Source organism: Lepidochelys olivacea, assembly GCF_965140295.1.
Source record: "Lepidochelys olivacea isolate rLepOli2 genome assembly, chromosome: 8".
Classification (NCBI taxonomy): Eukaryota; Metazoa; Chordata; order Testudines; family Cheloniidae; genus Lepidochelys; species Lepidochelys olivacea.
The window spans coordinates 75,379,152-75,406,777 of NC_140418.1; the positions used below are offsets into that span (position 1 = coordinate 75,379,152).

At 42.4% G+C, this 27,626-nt stretch overlaps 1 protein-coding gene across 7 annotated transcripts in view; it reads left to right on the plus strand.

Moving 5' to 3' along the window:
- Positions 1–27,626, plus strand: part of TGFBR3 (transforming growth factor beta receptor 3) — a 179,190-nt gene that overhangs the window by 10,750 nt on the left and 140,814 nt on the right. For 6 of the 7 annotated variants that reach the window (XM_084637452.1, XM_084637454.1, XM_084637455.1 and 3 more), the window contains exon 2: positions 9,362–9,541. In XM_084637452.1, the coding sequence (XP_084493578.1) occupies positions 9,481–9,541 (61 nt within the window). In that variant the 5' untranslated portion in view covers positions 9,362–9,480. The remainder of the gene's footprint in view (positions 1–9,361; positions 9,542–27,626) is intronic. The other variant, XM_084637453.1, reaches the window with a different exon arrangement.

The following is a 27,626-nucleotide window of genomic DNA, read 5'->3' on the forward strand; positions in this document are numbered from 1 at the left end:
TTTCCCCTTCAGGGGATTCTTTGTGTGCAAACTTGCAAACAATCATTATTTTACTTCCTTAAGGGAACATGGCTCCTACCCCAGATTTAAATCTGCCAGAGATTAATGCAGTTTGTTTTATGATAGGGAGTTCTCCCATTAGGGCTTGTTTTAGATAATCTTTTGCTATGTATGAAAAAAATAATTGCATCAGTGATTTGTAAGAGAGTGCCTTCGATGAGATCTCTTACCTAGACAAGACCTGGGTGGAGGTAAGGTTCCATCCTGCTGTGACTCTGTTGCTATGACTGGCCATAAGAAGATGATGCCTTATCCAGGGTTACAGCAAGGGTTTTTGAGAGATTATCATTTTGGCTTAGGTGTGCAGTTAGGGACTGAGCCAAATAAAACCAAGATTAATGGTATTTGCGTGAGGTAGTTGGCAAGCGTATTTGTAGTGAGTAAGATAATCTAATGCCAGGAAACTTATTCTGTTTCCAATTAGAAACCATAAAAATAAGGTGATTAGGCCAAAGAAACATAACTTTTGAAGGGGAAGGGTTGTATAGACCTATTCCTTAGAGCCTGCTAATCTTTTCTGATGGTCTCTAGGTCTGTCCTGCAGATCTCTGTGCTGTAGTTACTGTGGGTTTTTTGTTTTCCTTAAAAAGAAAAGGAGTACTTGTGGCACCTTAGAGACTAACCAATTTATTTGAGCATAAGCTTTCATGAGCTACAGCTCACTTCATCGGATGCATACTGCATGAAGTGAGCTGTAGCTCACGAAAGCTTATGCTCAAATAAATTGGTTAGTCTCTAAGGTGCCACAAGTACTCCTTTTCTTTTTACGAATACAGACTAACACGGCTGTTACTCTGAAACTTGTTTTTCTTAGGCACTTTTGAAAATTTTATCCTAAATTTGGAGCCTAAGTCCCATTTTCAGAAATGATTTAGGCTCCTATTGACTTGCAATGGAATTTGGCCTCCTGGCCGCCCACTGACTTTCAATGAGACTTAAGTTATTTTTGAAAATGGGGCTTAGGCTCTTAAGTCACTTTGATACTTTTGAAAATGTTACCCTCAGTCTTATATATGCCATCAGATGTTTTTGCTGAGAAGACTTTCCCCTTCCACCTGGGAGAGCCCCTTATGCCTGAATCCTATCAGGAGCTACCTCCATGTCCTCCCTGATTCTCTTATAGAGACTTCTCAAGTGCTTGTTCCATGTGCATTGTCCCTTAGTTCCTGTAACAAAGAAACCCTGCCCTGACCCTCGAAAGAGCTGCCCCCCTAGCTCGCTCTTTAGGAAAAATCTCTATAACCTACAAGAAGATGGTTTCTCTTCTGTCTTCTTCCAGTCTATTCTTTTGCATTCAGGACCTATCCTGCAGTGGTGGTTCAGACACCACAGTGTCTGGTTTAATGATTTTGCTTTTCTGATGTAAACTCACAACAATTAAAGTGAGTTGACAGCAAATCCTGTGTAGGCTGAAGGGAAACTTGAGTGTAGATTTAGACTGAGAATGGCTGTCTCTGATCCTAGCCAGACCTTTGTGCCAAATGCGTGCAATATTCATGCTGTGGTGCAAGTCTGATTTGCTGCTATCAGGGCCTTGCAAGCAAAAAGGGTGAAATTGTCTTTTCTTTCAGGGACCGATTGTGCATGTGTTGTAGCTTCCTGTAATTTGACAGAACACATAGTAAAACATTAGTGTACAAATAAACAAACAAAATGTTAAAACAAAAGCAATCTGAAATAGAGGGGGCACAGTTTCTAAGTGGCATAAAGCCTCTTCCCTTGGTCCTGTTCCAGTTCCCATAGCCTTTAACTGTGACTTGTTGAAATGTCCCATTACAAGCACAGCAGCATATGAACTGCTAGGCATCAGAATAACTTTTTCCCTGGGCTTTTGATATGTCAGGATATTTAGTTTTATTACTCTCCTTATTCCCTGGAAATGAAACTGCTTTGGTGTTTATAAAGCAGAATCAGTCTCCTTAATAGTTTATGAATAAGTTACTGTTTAAGTTCTGCACGGTTTTAGATGTAGACATGAAAACGATTGATGTGCATTTTGAATCCCACAGTAATATTTGCTAATACAGTTAGTCTGCCTTCTAGCCTGTACATATGCAAATCATACAGTATTAAGAGAATAAGTGTCATCAAGTTTTAAAAAAAGACATATCTTGAAAAATGGATGTTAATAGGATTGGGGTTATAATATTTCTTTTTGAAAAACCATGTTTCACTTCGTGTATTGAATGCTTGTATAACTGAATCTAGCATCTAAATTGGGCTTGGGCATATTTGATTACAAATCATTGGCTTTTTATTTGTGCAGTGGAATGCACATTTTTATTGTACAAGGAACCAATGGGAATGTGGTTAAATAAGTAAAATGGCTGCCATGTTTAAAACAAACAAACAATGAAGAAGCTTTGGCTTTGAAGGGTTTTCTTGGATGCCTTAGAAACGTGGGTTCGCATTGCTATGGCAAAGCAACACAGGGACAAATCCTGCTTGCTTCTCCTGAGTAGTTCCCATTGAAGTCCATGATTAAGGTGAGTAGGATTTGGCTCACATTGGTAACCAAAGTGTTTATGAGCTGTTGCAGCATGATGGGGGAGTACTGTGGTGTGGTATTTTACCTTTTGAGGGTTACAACCTCTGGCTGTGAGCATGGAAGGGAGACAGCATGAAATAGAGCCTGTTGTGACAAGGAAAAGAGGAAGTGGAAGCTATTCTTCAGCCAGCGAAGGAAAGGTCTCCATGGGGAAGATGATAGAGTGGAGATGGATTTAAAGCAAAGCCAGGACATATATACAAAGGGGAGGATATAATTAAACAGATGGTGACATTTGGAGAAAGGGTTTGGAGGAACAGAAATAAAAGGTAAAATTAGAGCATTAAGGACCTGGTTGAACAATGAGTATGTCCAGCTCCCATGCAATGCAAGTCCAAAATAGAAAACAGAAGCCCCCCAGAATTTTTCTGTGGCCTTATGCAGACATACTTATTACTGTGCTGGGCCTTAGAGAAAAAGGAGTAGTAGGGAGAAGTACCTTAAAGAATTAGAAGAAGAAGAAGAAGAAGAAAAGGAGATAGGAGTAAAGATGCTAATGGGAATACGATGCAATAGTCATTTAGCTAAAAATACAGAAGTAGACCAAGTAAAAGTGTGCTTGGGTATTCAATATGCAGAGCTTGGCAGTCTCTGTCAGTGAGAACAGGAAGCCGCCTATGAGAAAGACATCTTTAAGTAAAGACATTGTCTGAAGCAGGATGCTTTAACTTCTGAAAACCCTGAGCAAGTTTTAGTATTAAAACTGACTTTCTCACACAGCCTTTATGCTGATGCAGAAGAAAATAGTTTTAAAGACTCCTGTGAGAAGACTGGAAGTTCTGGGGAAATTTGGTTTTTAGATACTTACAAAGAAACAAATATGAAGCAAATGTAAAGGTAGGGAAATTGGTGAGCTATTGTAGTGAACTGTCTTGTATATGTGTTTACCACTTTGTGCTAGCAGGACGGCATCAGATTCTCTCAGCTGTCTGCCACAGACTGTGCTAGCAGATAACAGATTCTTTAAGAGGTGGCGAGAGTTGTGCTTTTGGAGGGAGGAGGATCTGAGATCTGTCCCTGCTGTTACCATGTGGTTCAGAACAGCCATAGTGTTTAGCATAGTGACAGCCATCTAGGAACTTCCTGTTTATGTGTTTTGTTTTGGTTTTTTTTACATTGTGTTTTCTATTTGTATTGTTACGTAGATTCAATTTTTCATATATCAAAATACACAGGTTTACTGAATGTTTCTAAGATACAAATTAAAACTCGGCAATTAATTCAGTCTCTCTGCTCCGTAATAGTCTTCATCATTGTATAGGTTTCAGTCTCTCTCTCTAGCTCCATTAACATGTAGAATACATGTTTTTCTTGACTTGAATAGGTGGTGATTGCACCTTGATTATTGTTTTTTGTCCTCTTAAATCTGATCCTTGTCTGTAGTCATTAGACATTTCTTCTTGATTAGGACCACAGGCCTTACTGCAACAGACCTAAATTAAAAGGATCCTCTTGGCTGTGCCTTCTTGACTGAAAAATCCTCACTGGACTGGGCTCTAGATGCTCTTCCTTGGCACTCTCTCTTATAGTTGGAAGGTTGTCTCACATCTCTGGGATGGTGTGCATGAAATCCTCACAAGTAACACAAGATTTATTAAGAATAAGCAGAGACAATTGAATTCAAACAAGTAAATAGCATGCACAATGTATCTAGTTTTATATTCTGCTTAACTAATCTAGGTGTATTCCCTTTGTGTCATTTTAGGAAAATAGCAGTATTTTGCTTTTCTGCACTACGTTTTTTTTGAGGTCTAGTTGGTCTCTGAGACCCTTTTTGGCAGCCAGTGTTGGAGATGCAAATTCTGCTCTTGGATGTTTCATGTCATCCTCTCTCATTCTTCCTCACTGGGATCCTTCAGTTATCACAGTTTTGATTTGCTCTCCTGTGAACTTGCTCACAAAAGTAGTTATCCAGGTGTACCCTCGTGGGGATGAGTCTTTTGGAAATGTCTCTTGTCTCAACTCCATTTGCTACTGTAGTTGAACAGTTTAGGTTCCTGTTTTTCTGTACATTTTTCACATCTTAATTCAAAGCAGTCATCCCTCCCACTTAGTGGGCTGTCTGTTCTTTGTGCTAACCACCAGACTTTCACATGTTAATCTTGCTGACAGTAGCTTTCAACCTACAGCTGGATTGCTTTGTTTGTGTTAGAGTTTAAACAGAAAAGACTCATCATTTTAAAAGTAATTTTCTCAATATTCATTCTGTTCTTTAGCAAATATGGATTTGCTATGAGTCGCACAATACACGCATTTAACTTACATGAATTCAACTATATGTGCTTGTCAAAAAAAAAAAAAAAAAAGAGAGAAAAATAACTAGATACCTGTAAATAGTGCAGGCAATTCCGCCCACCATCCCATTCAATGATCATATGCCTCGGAGTGAGCATGAGATGGGAGACATGAATCTGCTGTTCCCTCAGTCAGTCTCAGTTCCTATGTGCCTTTCATAGTGTGAGCATCTTGCTGCGCTGAATGTGATTCTAGTGTTTAAAGATACTGTACATATTTTTCGTACAACATGGCCCCTAAATGCAAGCCAACTACTTCATCTGGTGCTCAACTGAAGAAACAGTGATCTGTTCCAACGCAGGAGGAATAACTGGCGGTATGTCGGTCTCCAGCGTGGTGCGTAAATGTGGCCGCAACAAATCTAGCATCCGTGCCATCAAGATTCGAGAGAGAGCAATTCGTCAAGCCGTGGCATCAAGTGCTCCAATAACTGCTAAGGTGACGAGCCAGGTGCGTGATAAGACTTTAGTGAAGACTGAAAAAGCATTAAACTTATGGCTGGAAGACATGAACTGTAAACATGTGCCTATCGATGGCAACACGTTGCGAGAAAAGGCTCTTAGCCTCTCTGTGCTGTTCCAACCTCCCACCAAAGAGGGACAGCTTTCTGATGAGAAGGAATTCAAAGCCAGCCAAGGTTGGCTTAACAGTTTTTTAGGAACCGCTTCAACTTCAAAAACGTGCATACTACTGGTGAAGCTGCATCTGTGAATGAAGAGGCGGCAAAAGCCTACCCCGAACAATTAAAGAAAATCAGAGAAGAAAAGGACTATCTTCCGGAACAAATTTTTAATGCTGATGAGACTGGGCTCTTCTGGAAAAAAAAAAATGCCCAACCGCACTTACACTTCAAAATCAGAAAGACAAGCCCCTGGCTTCAAAGCAGCTAAAGACAGTGTGACTGTGTTTTGTGGCAATGTGTCTGGGCATTTAATAAAGCCAGGCTTGCTCTACAAGCTGCAAATCCCCGTGCCGTAAAAGGCAAGAACAAAAAATCTCCTGCCTGTGTTCTGGCAATCAAATAAAAAGGCTTGGGTGACGGCAGCATCGCTTCTGGATTGGTTCCACAAGCATTTCATTCCGGAGGTCAAATGGTACCTTAAAGAGAAGAGAAAGGACTTGACTTTTTAAAGTGTTGCTAATCGTAGACAATGCTCCTGGCCACCCTGCGGCACTCCAGTTTGCCCATAACGACATTGAAGTAGTCTTTCTCCCCCCTCGCCCCCCCCCCCAATACCACCTCCATCTTCCAACCTCTCGACCAAGGCATGATTCGCTGTTTCAAGGCCACGTACACGAGGCTTACGTTCTCATGGATACGTAGCAGTATGGATGCTGATCCCAATCTTAATGTGATGGAGTGTTGGAAGTCCTTCAACATTGCCAGTTACATCCATTGAATGTTTAATACAAGTGATGCAATCAAGCCTGAAACAGTCAATGCATGTTGGTGAAACCTATGGAAAGAATGTGTGAATGATTTTAACAGTTTCCCGACCATTGACAAAGAAGTGAAACACATTGTTCAGGTGGCCAGGCAAGTGGGTGGTGATGGCTTCGTCAACATCCTTGAGGAAGAAATTGAAGAATGAATTGAGAGCCATAGAGAAACATTGACTAACGAAGAGTTAGTCTTCAGTTTGGAATTCTCTGTCAGCTCAGCTCTGTTCTGTTCTATCACCCAGTTTGTGGGGGTTATTTTTAAGACCTTACATTGCTTTATAGTAATCTATTGGTGGTTGCTGAGGCATCTTCTGTCATTTTGTGTTTTGAGAAGGCTGCTAGTGAAATAAAATATATTTGCTTTATTTGATTGAACGTTATCAGCGTTCCAGTTCCCTTCTTGCTGACTTCAGATTCTTAGGTCTGGTCTTCTCTACGAGGTTAGGTCGAATTTAGCTGCGTTAGGTCGATTTTATAAGCAATGCAGCTACACAACCAACCCCTTCCACCGACCTAAAGGCCTCTTAAAATCAACTGCTATGCTCCTCCCCAACGAGAGGAGTAGTGCTAAAATCAACCTTCCTGGGTCGAGTTTGGGGTAGTGCAGACACAGCGCTGTCTAATTCGATGATGTTGGCCTCCAGGAGCCATCCCAGATCATAGGCACTGACTTCCCCTCTGCCCTATGGGTGCTCGACTCCTGCCCTACCCCTGGCCTTGCCCCTGCCCCGCCTCTCTTCTCGGCCCCCATTCCACCCCTTCCCCACAGTCCCTGCCCCACCCCACCTTTTCCAACCCCAGCCCTGCCCATTTTCTGCTCCCATTCCACCCCCTTCCCCCAAATCCCTGCCCCAACCTGTCTCTTCTCCGACTCCTCCCCTGAGCGCACCACGTCCCCGCTCCTCCCCCTCCCTCATGGAAAGTCCTAAGCGCCTCCAAATATCTGTTAGGTGGCACGAAGTGCAGGGAGGGAGGGGGAGGAGCAGGGACGTGGTGCACTGGGGGTGAGGAGAAGGAGGCGAGGAGGGGGGAGCTTTCTACCACCATTCTGCACTTGCTCAGCCTATAGTTGAACTGCTCCTTACTGCTCTCCAGGCTGCCTGTGTACGGCTTTATGAGCCTTGAGAGCAGGAGGCAGGCTGGGTCTCCAAGGATAACTATTGGCATTTCAACATCCCCAATGGTAATTTTTTGGTCTGGGAAGAAAGTCCCTTCTTGCAGCTTTTCAAACAGCCTGGAGTTCCGAAAGATGCGAGCATCATGCACCTTTCCCGACTTTCCCACGTTGATGTTGGTGAAACGTCCCTTGTGATCCACTAGTGCTTGCAGCACCCTTGAGAAGTTCCCCTTGCAGTTTATGTACTATTTGGCAAGGAGGTGCGGTGCCAAGATCAGGATATGCATTCTATCTTTCACCCCACTTCAGTTAGGGAACCCCATTGCAGCAAAGCCATCCACTATGACCTGCACATTTCCCAGAGTCACTACCCTTGTTAGCAGAAGGTTATTGATTGCCTTGGCTACTTGGATCACAGCAGATTTGGTAGATTTGCCCATTCCGAATTGATTCCTAACTGACTGGTAGGAGTCAGGCGTTGCAAGCTTCCACAGGGCTATCACCACTCGCTTCTCAACTATCAGGGCAGGTCTCATCTTGGTATTCCTGCACTTCAGGGCGGCTGGAAAGCAACTCACAAAGTTCCATGAAAGAGGCCTTATGCCTGCAAAAGTTGCGCAGCCACTGGGAATCATCCCATACCCGCCACACTATGCGGTCCCTCCAGTCTGTGCTTGTTTGCCGGGACCAGAATCGGCATTCCACTGTATCAACCTGCCCCACTTCTGCCATGATGTCCTAATTGTCACAGCCCATGTTTTCAGGAATGTCTGTGTCTGTCCTCCTCACAGTCTTCCTCGTGCTGGCGGCTCCTAGCCAGGCTCTGTACATACTGCAGGATAATGTGCAAGGTGTTCACAATGCTCACAACAGCAGTGTGCAGCTGAGCGGGCTCCATGCTCGCCATACTATGGCGTCTGCATGGATAACCCAGGAAAAAAGGCGCGAAATGACTGTTTGCCGTTGCTTTCAAGGACGGAGGGAAAAAGGGAGGAGAAACTGATGACATGTACCCCAAACCACCCGTGACAATGTTTTTGCCCCATCAGGCATTGGGAGCTTAACCCAGAATTCCAGTCAGGAGCGGGGACTGTGGAATAGCTACCGAAAGTGCACCACTCAGTGAGTCGATGCTAGCCACAGTATTGAGGACACGCTCCACCGACCTACTGCGCTTAGTGGGGACATACACAATCGACTGTACAAAATTGTTTTCTAAAGATTGACTTCTATAAAATTGATCTAATTTTGTAGTGTAATTTCATGCCCTTATTCTGGGCAGCTAGCTGCTTGAAAGAGAGCCAGTATAGGGTAGGGGCATTCTACTTTCTCTTGTAAAAGTATATTATGTTAGTTGTAGGTTTAGGGGTTTTTGTGTTTACTCTAACAAGTGTTTTAGTTTCAGGATCTTTCAAATGGTTTTCGAGTTTGTGGTGCCAATTTAGAAATGCAAGTCAGAGTTGCTGTGTTACTTATAAACTGTGTGTGGGCAACTCCTCTCATGATATTCTTAAGATTGGGTAATATATCTTCTGACTTCAGTGACCCAAAGAAATTTGCATACTTAAAATAAATTTACTTGAGACCATATGGGCATCTTCTGGGCTTCAGCAGGACTCCAATTCTAGCTGTGTCCTTCTGTTTGGAACAGGACATAGCTGGTATGATTATTTTGGGAGGATGGACAAGGTAGAAAAACGAAAGGGGAAAAGATTAGTTATGTGCTTAGTGTCCCTTTTGGTACTTAGGATATTCAGCAGTGTAAAATATACTTGTATAATTCTCTTTTAAGAAATATCTCTGTTTTGTTAGATATGATACAAAAAAGATATAATTTTAAATAGATGAGGACATTTCTGTAAGACATATTTCTATTAAAATGTATTTTTTTCTCTCAGTAGGCAATTAAAAGTTTGGAAGACTTGATTTCAAAGCATATACCACTGATTTCAAAGGAAGCATGTCTACATGAAGAGCTACAAAAGGAGCTGATTTGAGAAGACCCAGTGTTGCAAAAATGACTTCAAGTTGTGTGATTCCAGTGTTTACTTTGATGATTTTGTGTTTAGCAGCTGCAGGTAGGTGGCATTATGTAAATCATGTGTGCATTGTAACTCATTGTGTGCATTTGGAATTATTGATCAAAAATAGATGTTCATGCTAGAAGAATTTAGGTCAGCTAAGACTCATGTAGAATCTAATTGCAGATATAAAGCAATAATGTATTATTGTGATAGTACTTTCTGGTATGAGTATTTGATGAGAAATAACTGCTTCTGTAATGGAGCCCTCTTACTTATGGTTGCTGTTAGACTCTTTAAATTATTTTCAAATAGTTAATATTCACTGGCATTCATTCTGTTCTAATTTTGTCTATATAGGATTTCTAAGATGCCTTACTGATTTATTATGTCAGTGGCAATATTTATGGTAATCCCTATGACCAAGACTTGAAAAAATTGTCTTGTCCAGGGCCAGTAGGAATCTGTGTGGGTGAGTGCTATCAACTTCTGCAGAATCTAAGCTTTCATTTAAAAAAGAATTAAGTTTCTGGTTTTCTGGGTTTTGAAGAAATCTTTCCAAACGTGGACTAATTGTAAACAGTGCATCGATGTCTTCCTAAGTCTGCAGAGAGACAGCTCCTGTGCTGTTGCCACTGTTAGTGTGTGTCTTCATTGGTGGTTAGCCTGGTTGGTTGGCACCTGGGTCTGAGCAATCAGATTAGTCTAGTCCAGTTGCAAGCATCCCCTCAACGAAGTTCTACTTATGTTACTGTGTCCTCACTGTTTCTGCACTTGCCCATGTGTGTTTGGGGGCATATCCCGTGGTCCTTTGTACTGCAGTGTTCTAGGATTCTTTCCCAGTCAGTTGTCTCAATTGCAGGAGAACTGGTCTGTCATTGGCAGGGGAATTAGGAACTATCAACACTTGACTAATTTTTTTTTTATTTTTGCCTGTGTTCCAACTGAGTTGAAACAGGCTCTAACTAACCCCCCTCAGCTGTTTAAGATAGCCCAGGTTTAAAGCACCTCCTAATCTGGTTAGAGGTTTTTCTGTGTGGATGGTGGGGAGAGGTTGGGCTAAAACCCAGGGAAGACATACCCTTATGAGACATGGCAGCTGTGCTCTCAGGGTGGCCATCTTTGCAGGTATCCCAGGATGAGAGGACAGATGGTCAGTCACCCAGTGCATGTGTGGGAGGATCCTGCCAAAACGACCTTGTCACCCCAGCAGAGTACACTGGAGGAAGGATGTTCTTGCTAATCAAAAAGAAGATTCGGTGTGCAAACTGAGAATAAATTCATCTGTTGGTGGGATGGAGTAGGTTGGGGCAAATTAAGCCAGTCAGGGCTTTGGTTAGGGTTGGGGTTGGCAGGCTCCCTAGGCTAGAGTTTTGGGTTGGAGCCAGTAAGTATCCCCAAGCTGGGGTTAGGGCTGGGGCCAATAAGGATCTTTGAGACTGTGTCTTTATATGTTTTTACAGCGCCTAGTAAATGAGGCCCCAATTCTGGTTGAGACCTCTAGGCTCTCATAATACACGTGAATTACAACGTGTGGGGTGTGTGCATGTGCGCACTGTATGTGTAGTATGAATTGGAGGTGAGGAGTTCTTGGGCCTGAAGATCCTGTAGGAGTGAGTATCTGACCAGCTCAGGCACTAGCATATTTCTGTCTGGGGAGTAGGCTTAATCCTTGGACTATTAGGTCCTGGGTAAATTTTTCAAGCCCTTTCTATAGGGTTGCTTGGGTTATGTATGGACTTAATGTTTGCAGGGTCAGGGCCTATACTTGGTATGGAGAACACTGTTTATTTTAAAGGATGGCTGTAAAGACTTTTAATGGTGACTATTGTATTAAAGTTAGCAGGAGTTATATAGACAAGGGAGATACATTCCCATTTATAGGAATTGGATCTGCTCCATCTTTTGTCCCATGTAAATACTTCTCAACTAGTGTGTTACAACATCATCCAAATGCAGCAATAAAAAGATCTGAAGGTTCACGTCTCTATACACACACACACACACACTTTTACATGCATTTTCTGCAAGTGATAATCTGAAAAGTCCACTAAATTTAGGTATGTTTGAAGTTGTCCCTCCTTAGTGAGGCACCCTTCGCTTTGTGTCGTCCTCACATGCAAGAATATTGTCCAAAACTGATCACTGGGGAGTGGCAAACAGAGATGCAGCCAGTCAAAATGAGGTAGTGGGGAGACTGGACATATGACTTGTTGAAATTTGGGATGTCCTCATTGTGGAAAAGATTACCAACTTTAGAAGAGACATGTCTAAGCAATCAAGTACGTTGCCATCTGGCTTCCTTTCATCAATTACATGGAAAATAATTCTGTTTCAAGAATGCCCTCAGACCTTTAGGGACTTTGTCCAGGGCTGAGCTACACTGTAAGCATCCAGTCAGTATTAGTAACTCTGATTATTTAATAGTACTTGATGCTAAGATTCTGCAGTGATCTTAATGAGCAATATGGGATGTGTCTGTGAGCATGTTTGCATGTGGAGATGAGGAGATGAGTGCCGGTGTGGGATGGGGAAAAGGATAACGGCTTATTAGAGAAAATCATAACTGTTCTAAAAAGAAAGAAACCTACTTTTAAAAAAGTGCCAGTATCTAAATCTGACTTGTTGATTTTATTTCTTATTAATCGTATTGGCAATTCGTTTACATGTCTTCTGGCAAAGGGACAATTTACTAATCCAAGCATAACCAACACCCCAATGCTGATATTAACTAAGAGCACTACCAAATATAGTGATAGCAGACTCAGTATCAGTATTAAAAAGTCATTCACACCTCATGGGAATGTTGGAATATCTGTCCAACTTGAAACTTCTTTGTCGATTTATTTTTTCTCTTGTTTCTATTTGCTTTTTCATGAAAGAGCAAAATTGCTATTGCCCAGGAATTTAGCAGCTGCTTTTTCCTCACTCAGAGCTTGAATCTGGAGTGGGAGAGTAGGTAGGCTAGAAATGGTTTTGTGGGATCTGTTTCCCTCTATCAAGTTGTCCTGCAATGGCTCAAGAGTATGAATACCAACCTCAGGGCAGACTGTTGAGAAGCAGGGCGCATACACCAAATTGGTTGTAAGGTCTATACTTAAATTTTACCAACCAGTTATCAAGTGTAAACTCCTCAGGCACTAACAGCCTAGCCGTGGAATCATAGGTACTCCGATCTACCTTTCACCAAGGCAAGCTTGCCTTTGTTGTAGCTAGTCCCTTACACCAAAAATCACAGCCATATTCAGGTTACTCCCAGTCTCAAGGGATAGTCACTTCTCCCAGGTCTGTTGCCCCTTAGATATCACACCAAAAACAATCTAAAGATGTATTCACTAGGAAAAGGAAACGAGTTATTTACGAGGTTAAAGCAGGTAAACACACTCAAATGAGTTAGTCTTATGTTTCAAAAGGTAATAGAAACATCTGTAATAAGCAAGCTCCATATGTCCCTTAGGGCTAACCCAGGCTAAACACTGGGGAGGTCTTACTTTATGCGTAGAAAACCTTACCCTCCAGAGACCGAGCAGCATAGAGAGGGTTTCTCTTTGCCAGGGATTTTTATTCCCTTTTCCCCCTTCTCTGAACTACCAGCTCAGCTGGTGGGAGAAATTCATTTGCACATCTCCTCACTATGGGACTGGATGAGAGTAATCAACAGTCTTTTTGTCCTCTTACATGAACTATTATAGAACATCAGGTGCTGGTGGGCCTTCTCTGCGGGGCTGGCCAGCATTTCACAGTAATGAATGTCTCTCTCCTATCTGCTGATTTCCATAACTGCATAGGCTTACAATACAAATGGTCCTATATTATGTTGAAGTATGGGATACAGAGGTCATAAGTGAGATTAATGCATGCAGCAACTCACAAGCATTCCATGAAGTCTAAATACATTCTTAGAACTGTAATACCTGTTTTAACAGTAACACCACACAGGTGAGCTAGACTGTTCCAGTTATGTACTAGTCAGAGTTCAGTTGAGGCATGGCAACCTTGGCATATGCTGACACCCTCCTGTGGCTTTTTCTGCCTTCGCCATTCATCTGTCTATGCCAGGATAACTTCCAAACCAACTGATTTTCATGTCACTTACAGAGGAGTTTGCAGGTTAGAAATGAGACCCATGAGCAGGTGCTTTTATGAAACAAAAATAATGTTTTCAGTCAAATATCCCTTAGAATAATTAAAATTAAGGGGAAAGATCTATAGAAATAGACTATATTTTTTAAAATAGAGCTTTCTAAGAGGTTTTCCGTGGGCAGCACTGAGCCTTTAGAGCTATTATATCAAATAGTGTTTTTTAAATATAAAGATATAGTATTATGGTGCTGGTAGGAAAAACTGTAGGCAAGACAGAGGTTTTCCATACGTATGTGCCCAAAGGAACAACATGGCAAAGAAGCATAATGTATCTCTGCTATGAGAGTGTCAGTGGCATAAGCTGGCTCGTGAAATCCGTAGGGGCTCTATACTGAGAGACTTTTTCAGGCTTGGGTCCTTTATGTTCAGTTCTTCCTGATAGCAGAAATATAAATAAGAAATATATTGGTAAAAGTATTTCCCTTTGTCCCTGTGGTGAAGGATAAGTGAGGCAGGGGGCAGCATGCCACCTCCCTGAGGAGATATCTGGTACACACTGAATTTTTTCCCCAGCTAGAGTTTCTCTGCCCTTATAGTGTTCTTAAATGGTAAAGTTGCATAGAAGAGGACACCTCTTTGTGAAGCCCAGGAGGCCTACATTTACTTCTGTGCTGCTGACACACTTGCTGATGCTGACCTGTTTTCTCTTATTTTCAGCAGTGTTGCATTTTGGATATGGATAAAATGGGGCAATTCTAGACTGACTGCTTAAATGACTACTGATTTTTTTCCATTCTTGCCCTGAAGGGTACCAGTGTTAATTGTGCCCCAAATGCCATGCAGGTTAGTAACGTAAAAAGAAAAATGAGAAGGATGTCATGGTGTGCAGGAGAATCAATTCAGATCTAAGCTATAACACTGCATATGTTCCATGTGTTTTTCTAGCTCATAGATAGTTATATAAATTTTGCAAATACTGCATTGGAATTGATCCATGTAATATCCAAGAGGGTATATACCCATTTCTGGATCCCTTTTTACTACCCAGATGTGTCTGTGGCTGCTTACCAAAATCACACCTTACTTCTAGTTTGCAAACATTGTTTTTAATCATTTGTTTATGGTTTTTGGCTTTTAGGTAAAAGCTCTGGGAGGAAAACCTGGATTTCTGTTTAAAAAAAAAAATTATTTTTTTTACCATGGAAAATCCTGGACTCCTTTGTTGAAGGCAGAGTAGTGAGTTGCTGCCAAACTACCTGGCTGTCTAAAAGAATTTTACCTTTGAAGTGAGGATAAACAAAGATCTAGCATCCTGGAATGGATTGTAGGAACTCCACATAAATAATTACAAGTGCAAACAACACAATCTTGGATAACCTTATAAGCAAGTTTGGCTCTATAGCCTTTAGGAGTACAGCTATTCACAATGAGTTATCAGTGTGATTGGTTTCAGTCTTTGATTTAAGCCACATTTCTTTTACCATCTGGCAAATATTTGTTAGTTGGGTACATGGTGATGAAATGACTTAACAGAGGTGAACAGAAAAGAATAGATGCTGCAAACTCTGAGGGCCAAATCATCCACTAAGGTGGTTATTTATGCGAGGAGACAGAAAACTTTTTTTTTTTTTAAAAGTTTGACCTCCTGGTGTTTCCACTTTCTCGTTCAATTGGGGGGTGATTTAATCTCCTGAAAAACAAGGGGAAGTTTAGTCTCCTACATCTTATGGATCTGCAGAGGCCAGAGACATCCATTCAGAAGCCGTGAGGCAGATTTTTTCAGCTTGTGTAAATTGTTATAACTCCATGAAAGTCCGTGGCACTCTGACAATTAACACTGGCTGTACCTATACCTGTGCACTGCCTCTAGACTCTTCAGTGTTTGGTAGTGCCCCTTTCCCTGTGCCAAATTGGCACAGTTGTGGTCAGGAAGACAGATGGGGTTTGGAGACAGAAATGGATAGTAACTAGACAGCCAAAGACTTGTTATAGGTTCCCCGTTAGAGACTTGTTCACATATGCTGGTTCAAGCTGCCCTTTAAGATTTTTAGCTAAAAAACTGCCTTTCTTCCTAAATTGGTTCTCAACATCCCTTTTTTTAATTGCTTCATTAGTTCTTCTAAATAACCTCATACTTGAGAAGCACTTTACTTGCTTGCTGTTTACTTTCTCAAGTCCCGTTGGATACGACACTCCATCTTTGGTAAGGTTGCCTGCATTTATGTGAACACGAATCTTGGATCTGAGCCCCCAAGTACTGTGGTGATGGGCCACCGCAGAAATGTGTGTAACAGTAGGAATAAACAGGCCATATCATGCCATCCTTCTTTCAAGAGGAACTTCCCACTGTCCCTATATGCTGTAGTTGCAGAAGCAATCCAGGCCTCAATAGAGTCTAACACAGTGGTTTCCAAACTGGGGTTCGCAGAATGTTACAGGGGGGTTACCAGAAAAATTTCACTAATGGCAGCCAGAGGACCCCAGGCATTGGAGGCAGCAGGTGGGACCCAGTTGCAGGGCAGACAGCCTGAGCCCCAGGGAGAGCGGGGCAGGGCAGTTGGGGCTGGCAGCCCGAGCCCTGCCTCAGTCAGTGGGGGAGCCAGCCGCCCAAACCCCAGTGCTCTGCATAAGGCTGGCAGCCCAAGCCCCAGGAAGAGTGGGGCCAGGCAGCTGGGGCTGGCAGCCCGAGCCCCGGCGGTCAGCAGGACCTGCAGCCCGAGCTCAATGGAGCTCAGTTGACCGGGGCAGTCAACGGGATCCAGCACCAGGAGCCCCACAGAGTGCGGAGGAAAGTTAAACTTAAATCCTTGGAAATATTCATTTTTAGGAGGGAGTTCACGAGATTTCACAATTTAGTGAAAGGGGTTCGCGGGCTGTTGAAGTTTGGGAACCACTGGTCTAACAGAAAGTCCTTCCATAGTAAGGTGAAGGACACAAATTGGTGGAAAAAAATGAATAAGTTGTGAGGTAGGCAGGCATTCAGATCTTTCCTTCTTAAACGATGTGCATTACTTTGCATTTATTAACATTGAATTTCATCTGCCATTTTGTTGCCCAGGCACCCAGTTTTGTGAGATCCCTTTGTAGCTCTTCGCAGTCTGCTTTGGACTTAACTATCTTGAGTAGTTTTGTATCATCTGCAAATTTTACCACCTCACTGTTTACCCCTTTTTCCAGATCATTTATGAATATGTTGAGTAGGTCCCAGTACAGTACCCTGAGAGACACCACTATTTAACTCTCTCCATTTTCACCTTTTATTCCTACCCTTTGTTCCCTATCTTTTAACTGGAGTGCCGGGCAGTGCTTTCAGGATCATCTGACCAGGGCCGGCTCCAGTGTTTTTGCTGCCCCAAGCGGCAAAAAAACCCAAGTCGCTGGACTTGGTTGCCGGAGAACGGGGAGGCAGAATCCTGCCCGCCGAACGGGGAGGCGGAGTGATGGTGCGGCTGCCGAATTGCCGCCGGCGACCAAAGAAGAGTCACGTCCCCGTTGCCAAATTGCCGCTGAGCACGAAATGTGCTGTGACGGAGCGGCCACCAAATTCCCGCTGCCGCGGGCAGATTGCCACCCCAGAGCCCGGCGTCCTGCCGCCCCTTTACATTTGCTGCCCCAGGCACTTGCTTAGTTCGCTGGTGCCTGGAGCTGGCCCTGCATTTAACGATCCTTAATTTACTTTAATGACAAGCTTTTTGTTATCGTATCACTCTGCCTTTGTTTATAAACAAACTCCCTGCCACAAAGGCTGTGCTGCTCCCAGCTTCCAAACTCATCACGTATCACATTCAAGTTGCCTTGCAGTTAAGAGCTCTGTCTGGGGCTAGGATAAGTAGACCTCCCCAACGAAACTTGGTGGGGGGAGCATGAGGCTAGAGCCTTCCCCTGCCCCTCCCACCCCCCCCCCAAATGGCACCCCTGCCCTTTTTCCTGATTGTTTATGAATATGTTGAATAGGACTGATCCCAGGACTGACCCCTGGGAGACACCACTATTTAACTCTCTCTCAATTCTGAAAACTGACCATTTATTCCTACCCTTTGTTTCCCATCTTTTAACCAGTTACCAGTCCATGAGAGGACCTACCCTCTTACCCTATGACAACTTACTTTGCTTAAAAGCCTTTGGTGAGGAACCTTGTCAAGGCTTTCTGAAAATCTGTGTTCTGTTCACTGGATTCCTCCTTGTCCACATGCTTGTTGACTCCCTCAAAGAATTCTCATAGATTGGTGAGGCATGATTTCCCTTTACAAAAAACACATTGACTCTTCCTCAACAAATTATGTTAATCTATCTGTCTGACAATTCTGTTCTGAACTAATGGCTGCTCCAATTTCAGCATTGAAGGTTTTGCTCACCTGTTTCTGTATATTTTAGTTTTCTACTCTGGTCGTCTAGACTCATTATTTTGGCATTGCCCAACTCTTTTCTTTGCACAACTTACTTGACAGAGTCAAGTCCTATCTCATTTAAGTCACTTGGAAGCAGTATTCGGCTTTCCACAAATGGTGCGAAGATTTCATCACTTGAACGATAGGGGAAGGGAACAGGGTTTCCAATTTTAGAGGAAAGAAAATTTGTGCAAAAGGAGCTAAAATTGTTCAGACAGCAGATTCATTTTCCCTTCATCAGCAAGGCTACGATATTGCAAACTGCTCCCTTCAGGCAATCTTCTGCAATGATGGAGCTTAAGTGCAGATTCAGTGAAACACTGAATGTGTTAAGTGCTTTGCTGAATTGGAGACTTTGAGCAAACGTGAAAGTCTGGCACTTTAATTAGAGCTGACTCTAGTGGAGTTCTTCTCATAAACACCAAGCAGACCATCCGAATACATTCTATGCTGTCAAACATCGCTTAGGGTACAAACAAGGCTCTTCCATATCTAAGTGGAATGGCTGCCTTTTGTTTCTATAACTTTTTATAAATATATGGCGAGGTTGTTGCCTTACTGCTCAGCCCCCAACATGGAAGACCAGTGGATTGCTTTTCATCTGCTCCCTGTTCTTTCACCTGTCCAGGTTGGGTGTCCCTACCAGGAGTTAAAGCTCCTGTTAGCATAGCTCTCAGGGTCTACACTGCAGAAGCGTGTATTTAACTCATGGTTACCTAATCCCATTAGCTAGTTCGGTTTAAAATAGTGGTGAAAACACAACAACTAAGCTTTTAGCTCAGGCTAGGCGTTTGAGTTTTAGCTGATAGGGGAGCCTGAATATGAACTTGAACTGCTAATCCAAGTTAAGAGCCATGTCTTCACTGCTATTTTAACCCAAATTAGCTAATATGGTTTAGGTAACCCAAGCTAAAAAACACTTTTTTTTTGCAGTATAGGTATACCCTCAGGGTCACTGGAACAAACATGCCTTTCTACCACCTCAAGGTGAAATCCCCAGGGAAGGAAACAGAGCATGCAATGATTGAATTGTACTGTCCCACCCAACAATATCACCCAGTACTTCTAGAGGGAAAAGCTCAGGATTACATTTCTAAAAATTGGTGTCTTTAATTGTATATTACAATTAAAGTGACATTTGTCCTTATCTTTGTCAGGAAATAGATGATCTTAAATTCTGTAATTCATTTTTTAACAAGCTCAAAATACCATGCAACCATTTCATAAATAGCATGCAAAAAATCATCTGTATATTTGAAAGAGGGCAGTGAGATGTTGTCCTTTCTTGTAGCTCCCCTTTTTTTTCCTTCTTCTCCCTGAGTAGGCTCTGATTTAGTGAAAGTTCTTTCCCTTCCTCATCTGTCCTTTTCTTCATCTCTCCTTCAAATTTAAGAAATAAGAGAAATTAAGATGAAGAATGTCAAAGACCATAATTAATTAAATTAAAAATCAGCATTCTTCTCTTGCCTCAGCTCAAAGAAAGGGCCTAAGCAGTTGCCTTAATCCAGAAGTGTGCAAAGTGAGCCCATATGTGTTTTGGGACATAACTTTTTAAATTACTCTCTCTTCATACCTTCTGATTTCCTCAGCTGCCTTACTTGCTCCATCCTATGGACATCTTGAAACTGGTTACCTCATCATAATATGAGGTGCCATATTAGAGAACCATAATTTTATTCCATGTTCATGGCAGTATGCAGGAAAAAATGAACACCGGGGAGAATGACATTCCCTTTTCTCTTAGGTTATTTTCTGTGTTTTGAAATATAGTATAAATTCTTCCAGTAGAACTTCTTGAGCCTCTTCAGTAGGTCTGTCTCCATGGATCTTCTGGATAGTCTTGTTTGTTTTCTTAATGTGACCACTTAAAGATAGTCCCCATGACACGGTGTGCCCAAACAACTGACAGCCTGTAGAGCTCTGAATACTGTGTATAGAACACGCATGCTTGTCAAACAGTATAGAATGTCTGGAGGAGAAATCAGGCTACACATACAGTAATACCAAAAAGAAATTGGAATATGGTTGTAAGCGTCTTAATGAGAAATGGAGCATCTGCTGTTGGAAAAACAATCACTATCATGATGTTCTCATTAAAATTGTTATTGAGATCCCACAGTTCTTGTCTTTTCCACTGGAATAATATTTGCATGTGCCAACATTGTGCCAGATGTATGTCTTGCACTGACTTTTTGCTGTCTAGAATCTTCTTTTGTTAATGACAGAATAAATGGAATTTTAAATTCCTCAGTCCATGTATCCTAGCACAGATGAATTTTGAGGAAAAATATATTTTAGTACAAAAATGATATTCTTCAGTTTTCTGTTATTTGAAGACATTAGGCCAGATTCCTCCTGGGTGTAGGTTCATTTGAAGTCAGTAGAATTTAATTGGGGATTGGATTAATTTGATCCAAAATGACAATAGCCATGGTTGCATATAATTGCATGAAAGATAGTTGTACTTGTTACAATTTATGGAACATGGAGCTATTGTTTCATTATCTATCTGGCAGCTGCTGCATTGTGGGACTTGTTAAGAAGCAGTTGTTAAAAGGGGGATTCTACCTCGCAGGATAAGTGGTAAACTGAGAATATATTTCCAGCCCTGTTAATTATGAAAAAGTAGTACACCGAAGGAGTCACGAATGAAGAAATTCAAAGCTTATGCAGCAGAAAGTTTTGTGGAATTTGCCCTTTTTCCTCTTCAAGAAACCTTACTTTCCTTGTTTGAAAAAAAAGTGGTGTTGAGAACCAAAAGGGAGTGAAATTTTTATTTTATTATTTATTTTATCATTCTTTTCTCCACTTTTCACCTTCCTTCAGGCAGAATTTTCACTGTGATCCATTAGATTCTAAACATTTGCTTGGTGCTTATGCAGCTATAAAGGCTTTTTATTATTATTTATTGAGGAGCAAATCCAGCTTTAGTCTATATTTATTGATCCTTCCACCTCAGCCTGGTTTATGAAAACCTGTTTCAACCTTGAAATCCTCTTCAAGCTACATAGACTTGTGCCTGTGTGTTGTGTTATAATTTTGCTCATTCGCAGAGTGGTATACCTATTTTACTAGGGCAGCGGCTCTCAACCATTCCAGACGACTGGACCCCTTTCAGGAGACTGATTTCTCTTGCATACCCCCAAGTTGACTCACTGAAAAACTACTTGCTTACGAAATCAGACAGAACAAGACAAAAGTGTCACATCACAATAGTACTGAAAAATTGCTTACTTTTTACTATATAATTATAAAATAAATCAATTGGAATATAAATATTGTACTTACATTTCAGTGTATAGTATATAGAGCAGTATAAACAAATCATTGTATGTATGAAATTTTAGTTTGTAATGACTTCGCTAGTGCTTTTTATGTAGCCTGTTATAAAACTAGGCAAATATCTTTCTGAGTTGATGTACCCCCTGGCAGACCTCTGTGTACCCCCAGGGGTACATGTACCCCTGGTTGAGAACCACTGCACTAGAGCACGTGTGATCATCCAAGATGGGTATAAATAGCAGCTTGCATCATGCAGTGGTGCCTTTTTTTTTTTTTTTTCCAAAACTTCTGTCAAAGTGGAAATGCAGAGGTCAGTGAAGAAGAAAAGAGGCAAAAAAGGCTGAAGTGCTTACATTTTCTTCTTTCTATATTTGGTTTACTCTGGAGAATTCTCTGAAAAGTGAGAAGACTTTCCACAATAGAGGGCACAGTATTTTTGTTGAGGGGGTTGAGCTGTAAAATGGGCATGTTAGCCTGCCTACCTACTTTACAGGGATATGGGAGGGTTAATTTAATGTCTGTAAAGTGCTTGCGTAACGCCGACAGACCCTGCTTGTCAGCGGGCAGGATCAAACCTGGGATCTCTGGAGCTTAGTGTATGAGCCTCTACAGCATGAGCTAAAAGCCAATTGGCTGTTAGCAGTAGGGTGACTAGACATCCCGATTTTTATCGAGACAGTTCCGATTTTAGGGGACTTGTCCTTTGTCCCGATATCGGGACCGTCCGGACAGCAGCTGGCAGGAGCGCCGTGTGCTGCAGGGGCAGTGCTTGCAGGCACCAGGAGCGGGCAGAGAGCCCTCCGTACCCCCTCTGCCCCATGACCCTAGGAGCCTTAGGCACCTGCCTGCCGGATGCCTCCCAGGACGGAAGCCGCCCCAGGTAAGCACTGCCGGGACTCCCCACCTCACCCCCTGGCAGGTCTCTCTGGCTCTTGGGGGGAGGGAAGGGGGTGCTCTGCATGCTGCTGGCGCCTGCAAGCCCCGCTCTGTGGCTCCGGCAGCTCCCATTGGCGCTTTTCCTGGCGAGTGGGAGCCATGGAACTCGCGCTTGTGGTAGACGCAGCATGTGGAGAGTCTAGAGAGCCCCCTCGCCGCTCTGACCCTAGGAGCCAGAGATCTCCCAGCAGGGCTGGTGAGTGCGGCCAGGAAAGGGGGCAGGGTGTGGTGGAGTGAGTGTCTGGGAGGTGTGGGGGGAGGGCGCTGGGCAGTGGGGGAGGTTTGTGTGTTTTGGGGTGCTGGGCAATGGGGTCCTGTTGGAGGGTGCTGGGAAGTGGGGGAGATCTGTGTGTGTCAGGGCACTGGGCAGTGGGAGTCTGTGTGGGGCATTGTGTAGTTGTGGGGAAGGGCAGGGAGCGGAAATCTGTGTGTATTGGGAAACTAGAGAGTGGGGGGTTCTGTGTGGGGTGCTGGGCAGCTGTGGTGGGGCTGTGGGCAGGGGGGCGCTGGGCGCGCTGTGTATGTGCACAGCACTGTGCATTTGTGGTGGAAGGCTTGTAGGGGGGTTCTGGGCAGGGGAGCTGTGTGGTGCAACATGGGCCCACCCCGAAGAGGAAGAGGCACACTGGTAGCACAGGGCCAAGTGGACCAGTGTGCCTCTGGCTCCAGTTGGGGCTGTGCACCTGTGTCTGTCTCTCTTCTACCCTCCTCCTCGCCCCCCCCCCCTGTGCTTGCTCAGTCTGTCCTGATATTTCACTCTTGCGATCTGCTCACCCTAGTTAGCAGACTAATTTTATCTCTCTAAGTGGTCTTGGTGCCACTAGATGGGACAGAACACCATATCCAGAAGGTGTGTGGGTTTCACTTGGATCAAATTAAGTGCTGCTGCTATTTTATTTAATGATCTCCTAATTCTTCATATTTCTCCATTTTTTTAAGGCATGAAAATGGCAAAGGGTATAATGAAAATATTACCAGACTTCTTGTTCCCATCCTCTAATTTTTTTTTAGTCAAAGTTAATTGTGTATGCATATGTATGCAGGAGTGTAGAAATTCTCTGTGCTTTCAGGTAGGGAAAGGTTTTGAAAAATGGGGAAATTGTGAATTATTTATGATGCCCTAAAAAGTTTTTATTGATTTTATGGTCTAAAGTCCCATCCATAATTTAAACATCACTTTTTAGGAAGAGCCATACTAAAACTCATTCCTAACAGATCACTTAGGATGACCCTGCACCTGTGCATATGGCCTGCACAAGATCTCATGCACTGCTTGAGTTACATGGTAAGGACTCTTAAGTGAGGTTTAAATTGTCTGGGCTGTCTGCACTGGGGCAAACTTGACCTTTAGAGAGAATGGGGCAGTTCAAAGATTCATTAACTTCACACTTCCTAAAACGCTTATTCTGGGTACCAGTTTTCCTCAGTTTAAAAGTACATTTAATTAGGCTCTGAAATGTTGTACCAAAACTGTCTGGCAGAGTTTCATTGTATAGTGCTAATGAATTCAAAGCAGTAATTTATTAATTGTTTTCGGGTATATTTTACCATTGAAGCTCAATCTGAAAAACTGATGCTTGTTTGAGAAAATTGGCAAGAAAACTGTTGGCAAGAAATTGGTAGGTTGAACCTTACCCGTCTCGATTGCTTTTTGGATCTCGGCCAATAATAGTTGTTTTTCTTGCTGAAATAGTGCTCATGTCCATATTGTTCCCTGCATTCCCCTTCATTTCTACAGGCACTAATGTTTGATCTCTCTGATACCAGATATCTTCACAGATGGAAGTTGGAGGGCTAAAATATGCATTATCAGAGGGAATTTCTTTCATGTGTTTTCTTTTTTAAAAGCAAAATCTCCTGAACTGCATTAATTAAATACTTCCTAAGTGTTTCTTGTTAGGAGGCAAGCTGGTTTACTTCAGCTGTAGCCTCTGCAATAGCAGTAGATTCACATTATTAATGCAAAAAGTTCAGTGTTACTGGAAATATTATTTTTGCTATTAATGGCATGAAAATGACACCAAAAAATCCTATTCCGTTGTTTGTGTAATCTGATAAACTTTCTCTTCTGCCCTTTATATAAAATAAGCAAAACCAGATCTCTTAAACCAGTTTCAGGCCTAAGATACCACTGTGTATAATTTTCTAGCCCTATGTTATATTTACAGGATCTCAGCTGTACATCTGCAGTGAGAAGTATGTGCGTAAGTCAACACTTACGAATACCAGACCAATCCTTGACTTTATTGACGTGATTCAGAAGAAAAGAATTCTAATTAAACTTTTCTCAGTGTTGAGCTATTTATTAGCTTTGTTAAATCTTTCTGTATGTAGAAAAGGCATAACAGAACCAGCTATTTCTTCTGTTTTTTTCTTCACTTGAAATGCCTTAAGCAAATGTTATACATAAAAACTGTGTGTGGTATTTGTTTACAGAGGAAATATTTCCTCCATGAGGAATCCCATTGTGGGTGCTCACTCACTTCACTGGGTATGTCTACACAGGGATGATAAACCTGTGGTTGGCCCTGGACAGCTGATTTGGGCTCATGGGGCTTGGACTCCAGGACTGAAAAATCACTGTATAGATGTTCAGGCTCAGTCGGGAACCTGAGCTCCAAGACCCTGCCAGGGTGGAGGGTCCCAATCTTGGCTCCAACCCAAGCCCAAATGTCTACACAGTGATTTTTAGCCGAGTCAGCCCAAGTTAGTTCATCTGGGCCAGTTGCAGGACCCTTATCCTTGCATAAATCTACCTATTGTGTCTCATTAGCTGGGGCTAGCTGTGTTGACCCATAGAGCCAGTGACCCATAGAGCCTGTGTGATTGGCACAACTTTTACAAATCGACTGGTTACTCTGACATTCTTGATTTGAAAACAGTTTTCCTTTGCCTACATGAACTGCCTGGCAGCCACACATGCCCACTAGAGCACAGAGAGATGAAGTGACTTGCCCAAGGTCACCCAGCAGGTCCATGGTAGAGCCAGGAATAGAACCCAGGTCTCCCAAGTCCTAGTCCCGTACCCACTCCACTGCACCACACTACTTCCCTGGCCTGTGCACTCCCTAAAGAAATAATATTGTACTTAATAATGATTTTAAAGGTCGAGTGTTCAAGTACCTGTTGTGATCTTAAGAGAGTCTTAACTTTTTCTTGAGCAAAGAAATGAGAATTTCTTAGAGCTGGATTTGTTTTCTAAATGGACAAACTGTGAGACTAGATGATCATTTATTACTTTATATTCTGGGGGATCTTCTGGGTATCACTTTCTTTCCATTTCCCCAACTCCTTTCAGTGTTTTTGATTACAGCCGTTCTCTCTCCAGCTGGAAAGGTCTGGCTGTGACTCCTTTGGGAACTTTTCAGTGCTGGCCCATGCATTGGCACACATGAACTACATGAGAGGCTTTTTTCCTGAATAACACGAGGCACTCTTCCCTGGGGATTCAGTCTGCTTCTTCTGTAGTGCAGCCAGTACTTGCAAGTAGGGATGAGTTCAAGATTTGATCTCTGATTTCCCCCAGAGTCAGCATGTGTTGGCCTCAGATGTGATCACATGTTGCTATATCTTTAAAGATTTAGTGGTGGAAGAGCTTTTGGGGGGATTTCAGATTCATATAGCTCATTCCTGGGATTCCCCGAAGGAATTAGCTTTCGGGATTTTGTGCTGAGCTGTTGACTACCTGATTGCTTGATTGTCTTGATTTGGTAATTTCTTTTCCATATGTATTCCCTTCCCACACGCACCCAGTCCCGCTTTTCATTAGTTATTCCATCCTTAATTTTTGTCACGCAAGCCATAGCTGGTGCAGTTTTAGCCAGTGAAATAGTCCGTTAAGTGAGAGGTTGCTATCGAGGGTCAAATTCTTCAGAGTGACCCAATAAGCATAATCCCTCTTTCCCAGAGATAAAGTGGATCACATCTGTGACACTCCTACTTTTTGCTATCTTATGTCAGGGCGTGTTGTTTCTCCTAGTTCTAATACTTTGTTGTCAATAATGTAAATGTTGATATCCCAGGATGTTTCATCAAGAAAAGTCGGTTTATTAAAAGATATTACCTCATCGACCTTGTGTCTCTGATATCACAGGAATATGTTGATATATCGTCTGAGTGATGTATTCCTAATGTGTGTGTGGTTGCTTGTAATATTTCTAAAATATACATGTGCATTTAAATGACTTGGACTTTAAAACAACCAGCCTTCTAATCTCTCAGATAATCTCAGGAACATTTAATTCCAACAATGCAGTTAAATTGTAGTCTCTTAATATAAACAAAATAAATGCATGCAATGGAAATGGGATTACCCTGTGTTTATTTTTGGTGTCTGTTTCAATTTCCAGTGAGTGAAAATTGCAGCTGGCTTTATTAATCATGTGGCTGCATTGTTAGTGACTGTCATGGGCAGTTATAAAGATGGTGGTTAGGGATACACTTGAATACTAACTTCTAATACATTTAGTTACTAACATAATTGGAACTTTGCTAGACTGAGAACAGGGAATTTGGTTTAGCTGGAAAAAAATAAATCCTTGCTTTAAGCACAACCATACTTATAGCTGTGTTGGTCCCAGGACACAGGAGAGACAAGGTAGGTGAGGAATTATCTCACCAAGTTGGTCCGATAAAAGGTATTGTCTCACCTACCTTGTCTGTGTCATGTCCTGGGACCAACACAGCTACAAAAGAAAAAAACCCACTACAAACAAACATGGCAGATAATTTGGTGGCCTGCCATTTCCTAACCCAACAAGTGTGTTTGTGCTTAAAGTAAGGATTTATTTTTTTCCAGCTGAACCAAATTCCCTGTTCTCAGTTTGATCATTAAGGAATCCTCCCTCCCCATTTTTCTCCCTTGAAGTTGCATGTTGCTCGTACCATCTTTCCAGATGAAAATGTCCCTTTAGACCTGTATCTGTACCATTTCTTGATTACCAAGGAAAAGGTCGTTGTTAGGCAATGCTAGTCTTTCCCTCTCAAACTGGAAACAAGGATGTTTCTTTTGTAGAGCACAAAGGAAATGAGAAACTGAGACAATCAGAAGACAACTTCTGCATTATATAATCTTTAATTTATCATGCATCTTGTGACATGCAAATAAAATACAGTGGGGTCCTGATTTCATTGAAGTAAGTGGAGGTTTTACCACTGACTCTGTTGGGATGACGAACAGGCCTGTGTCTGGCACTACATTAATTCAAGGGTTTTTAGAGTTAGAATCTCCTTGTGATGGGGTACACAAACCCCATAGCAGGTGAGAATGGGCTAAAAAGCAGCTGAGGACTCAGGCAGGCCCCATCCGTGAGGCATACCAGTCTCTGAGAAGGAGCCTTGAATGGGAGAAGCTCAGTTCAGAAGGACCCAGCCTTGAGCGGAGGACCGATCTCTTCCCACTAGGTTCTAGGTGGGAGACACTAGTAAGTGGAGTCCAGCTTGCTGAGTCCCCT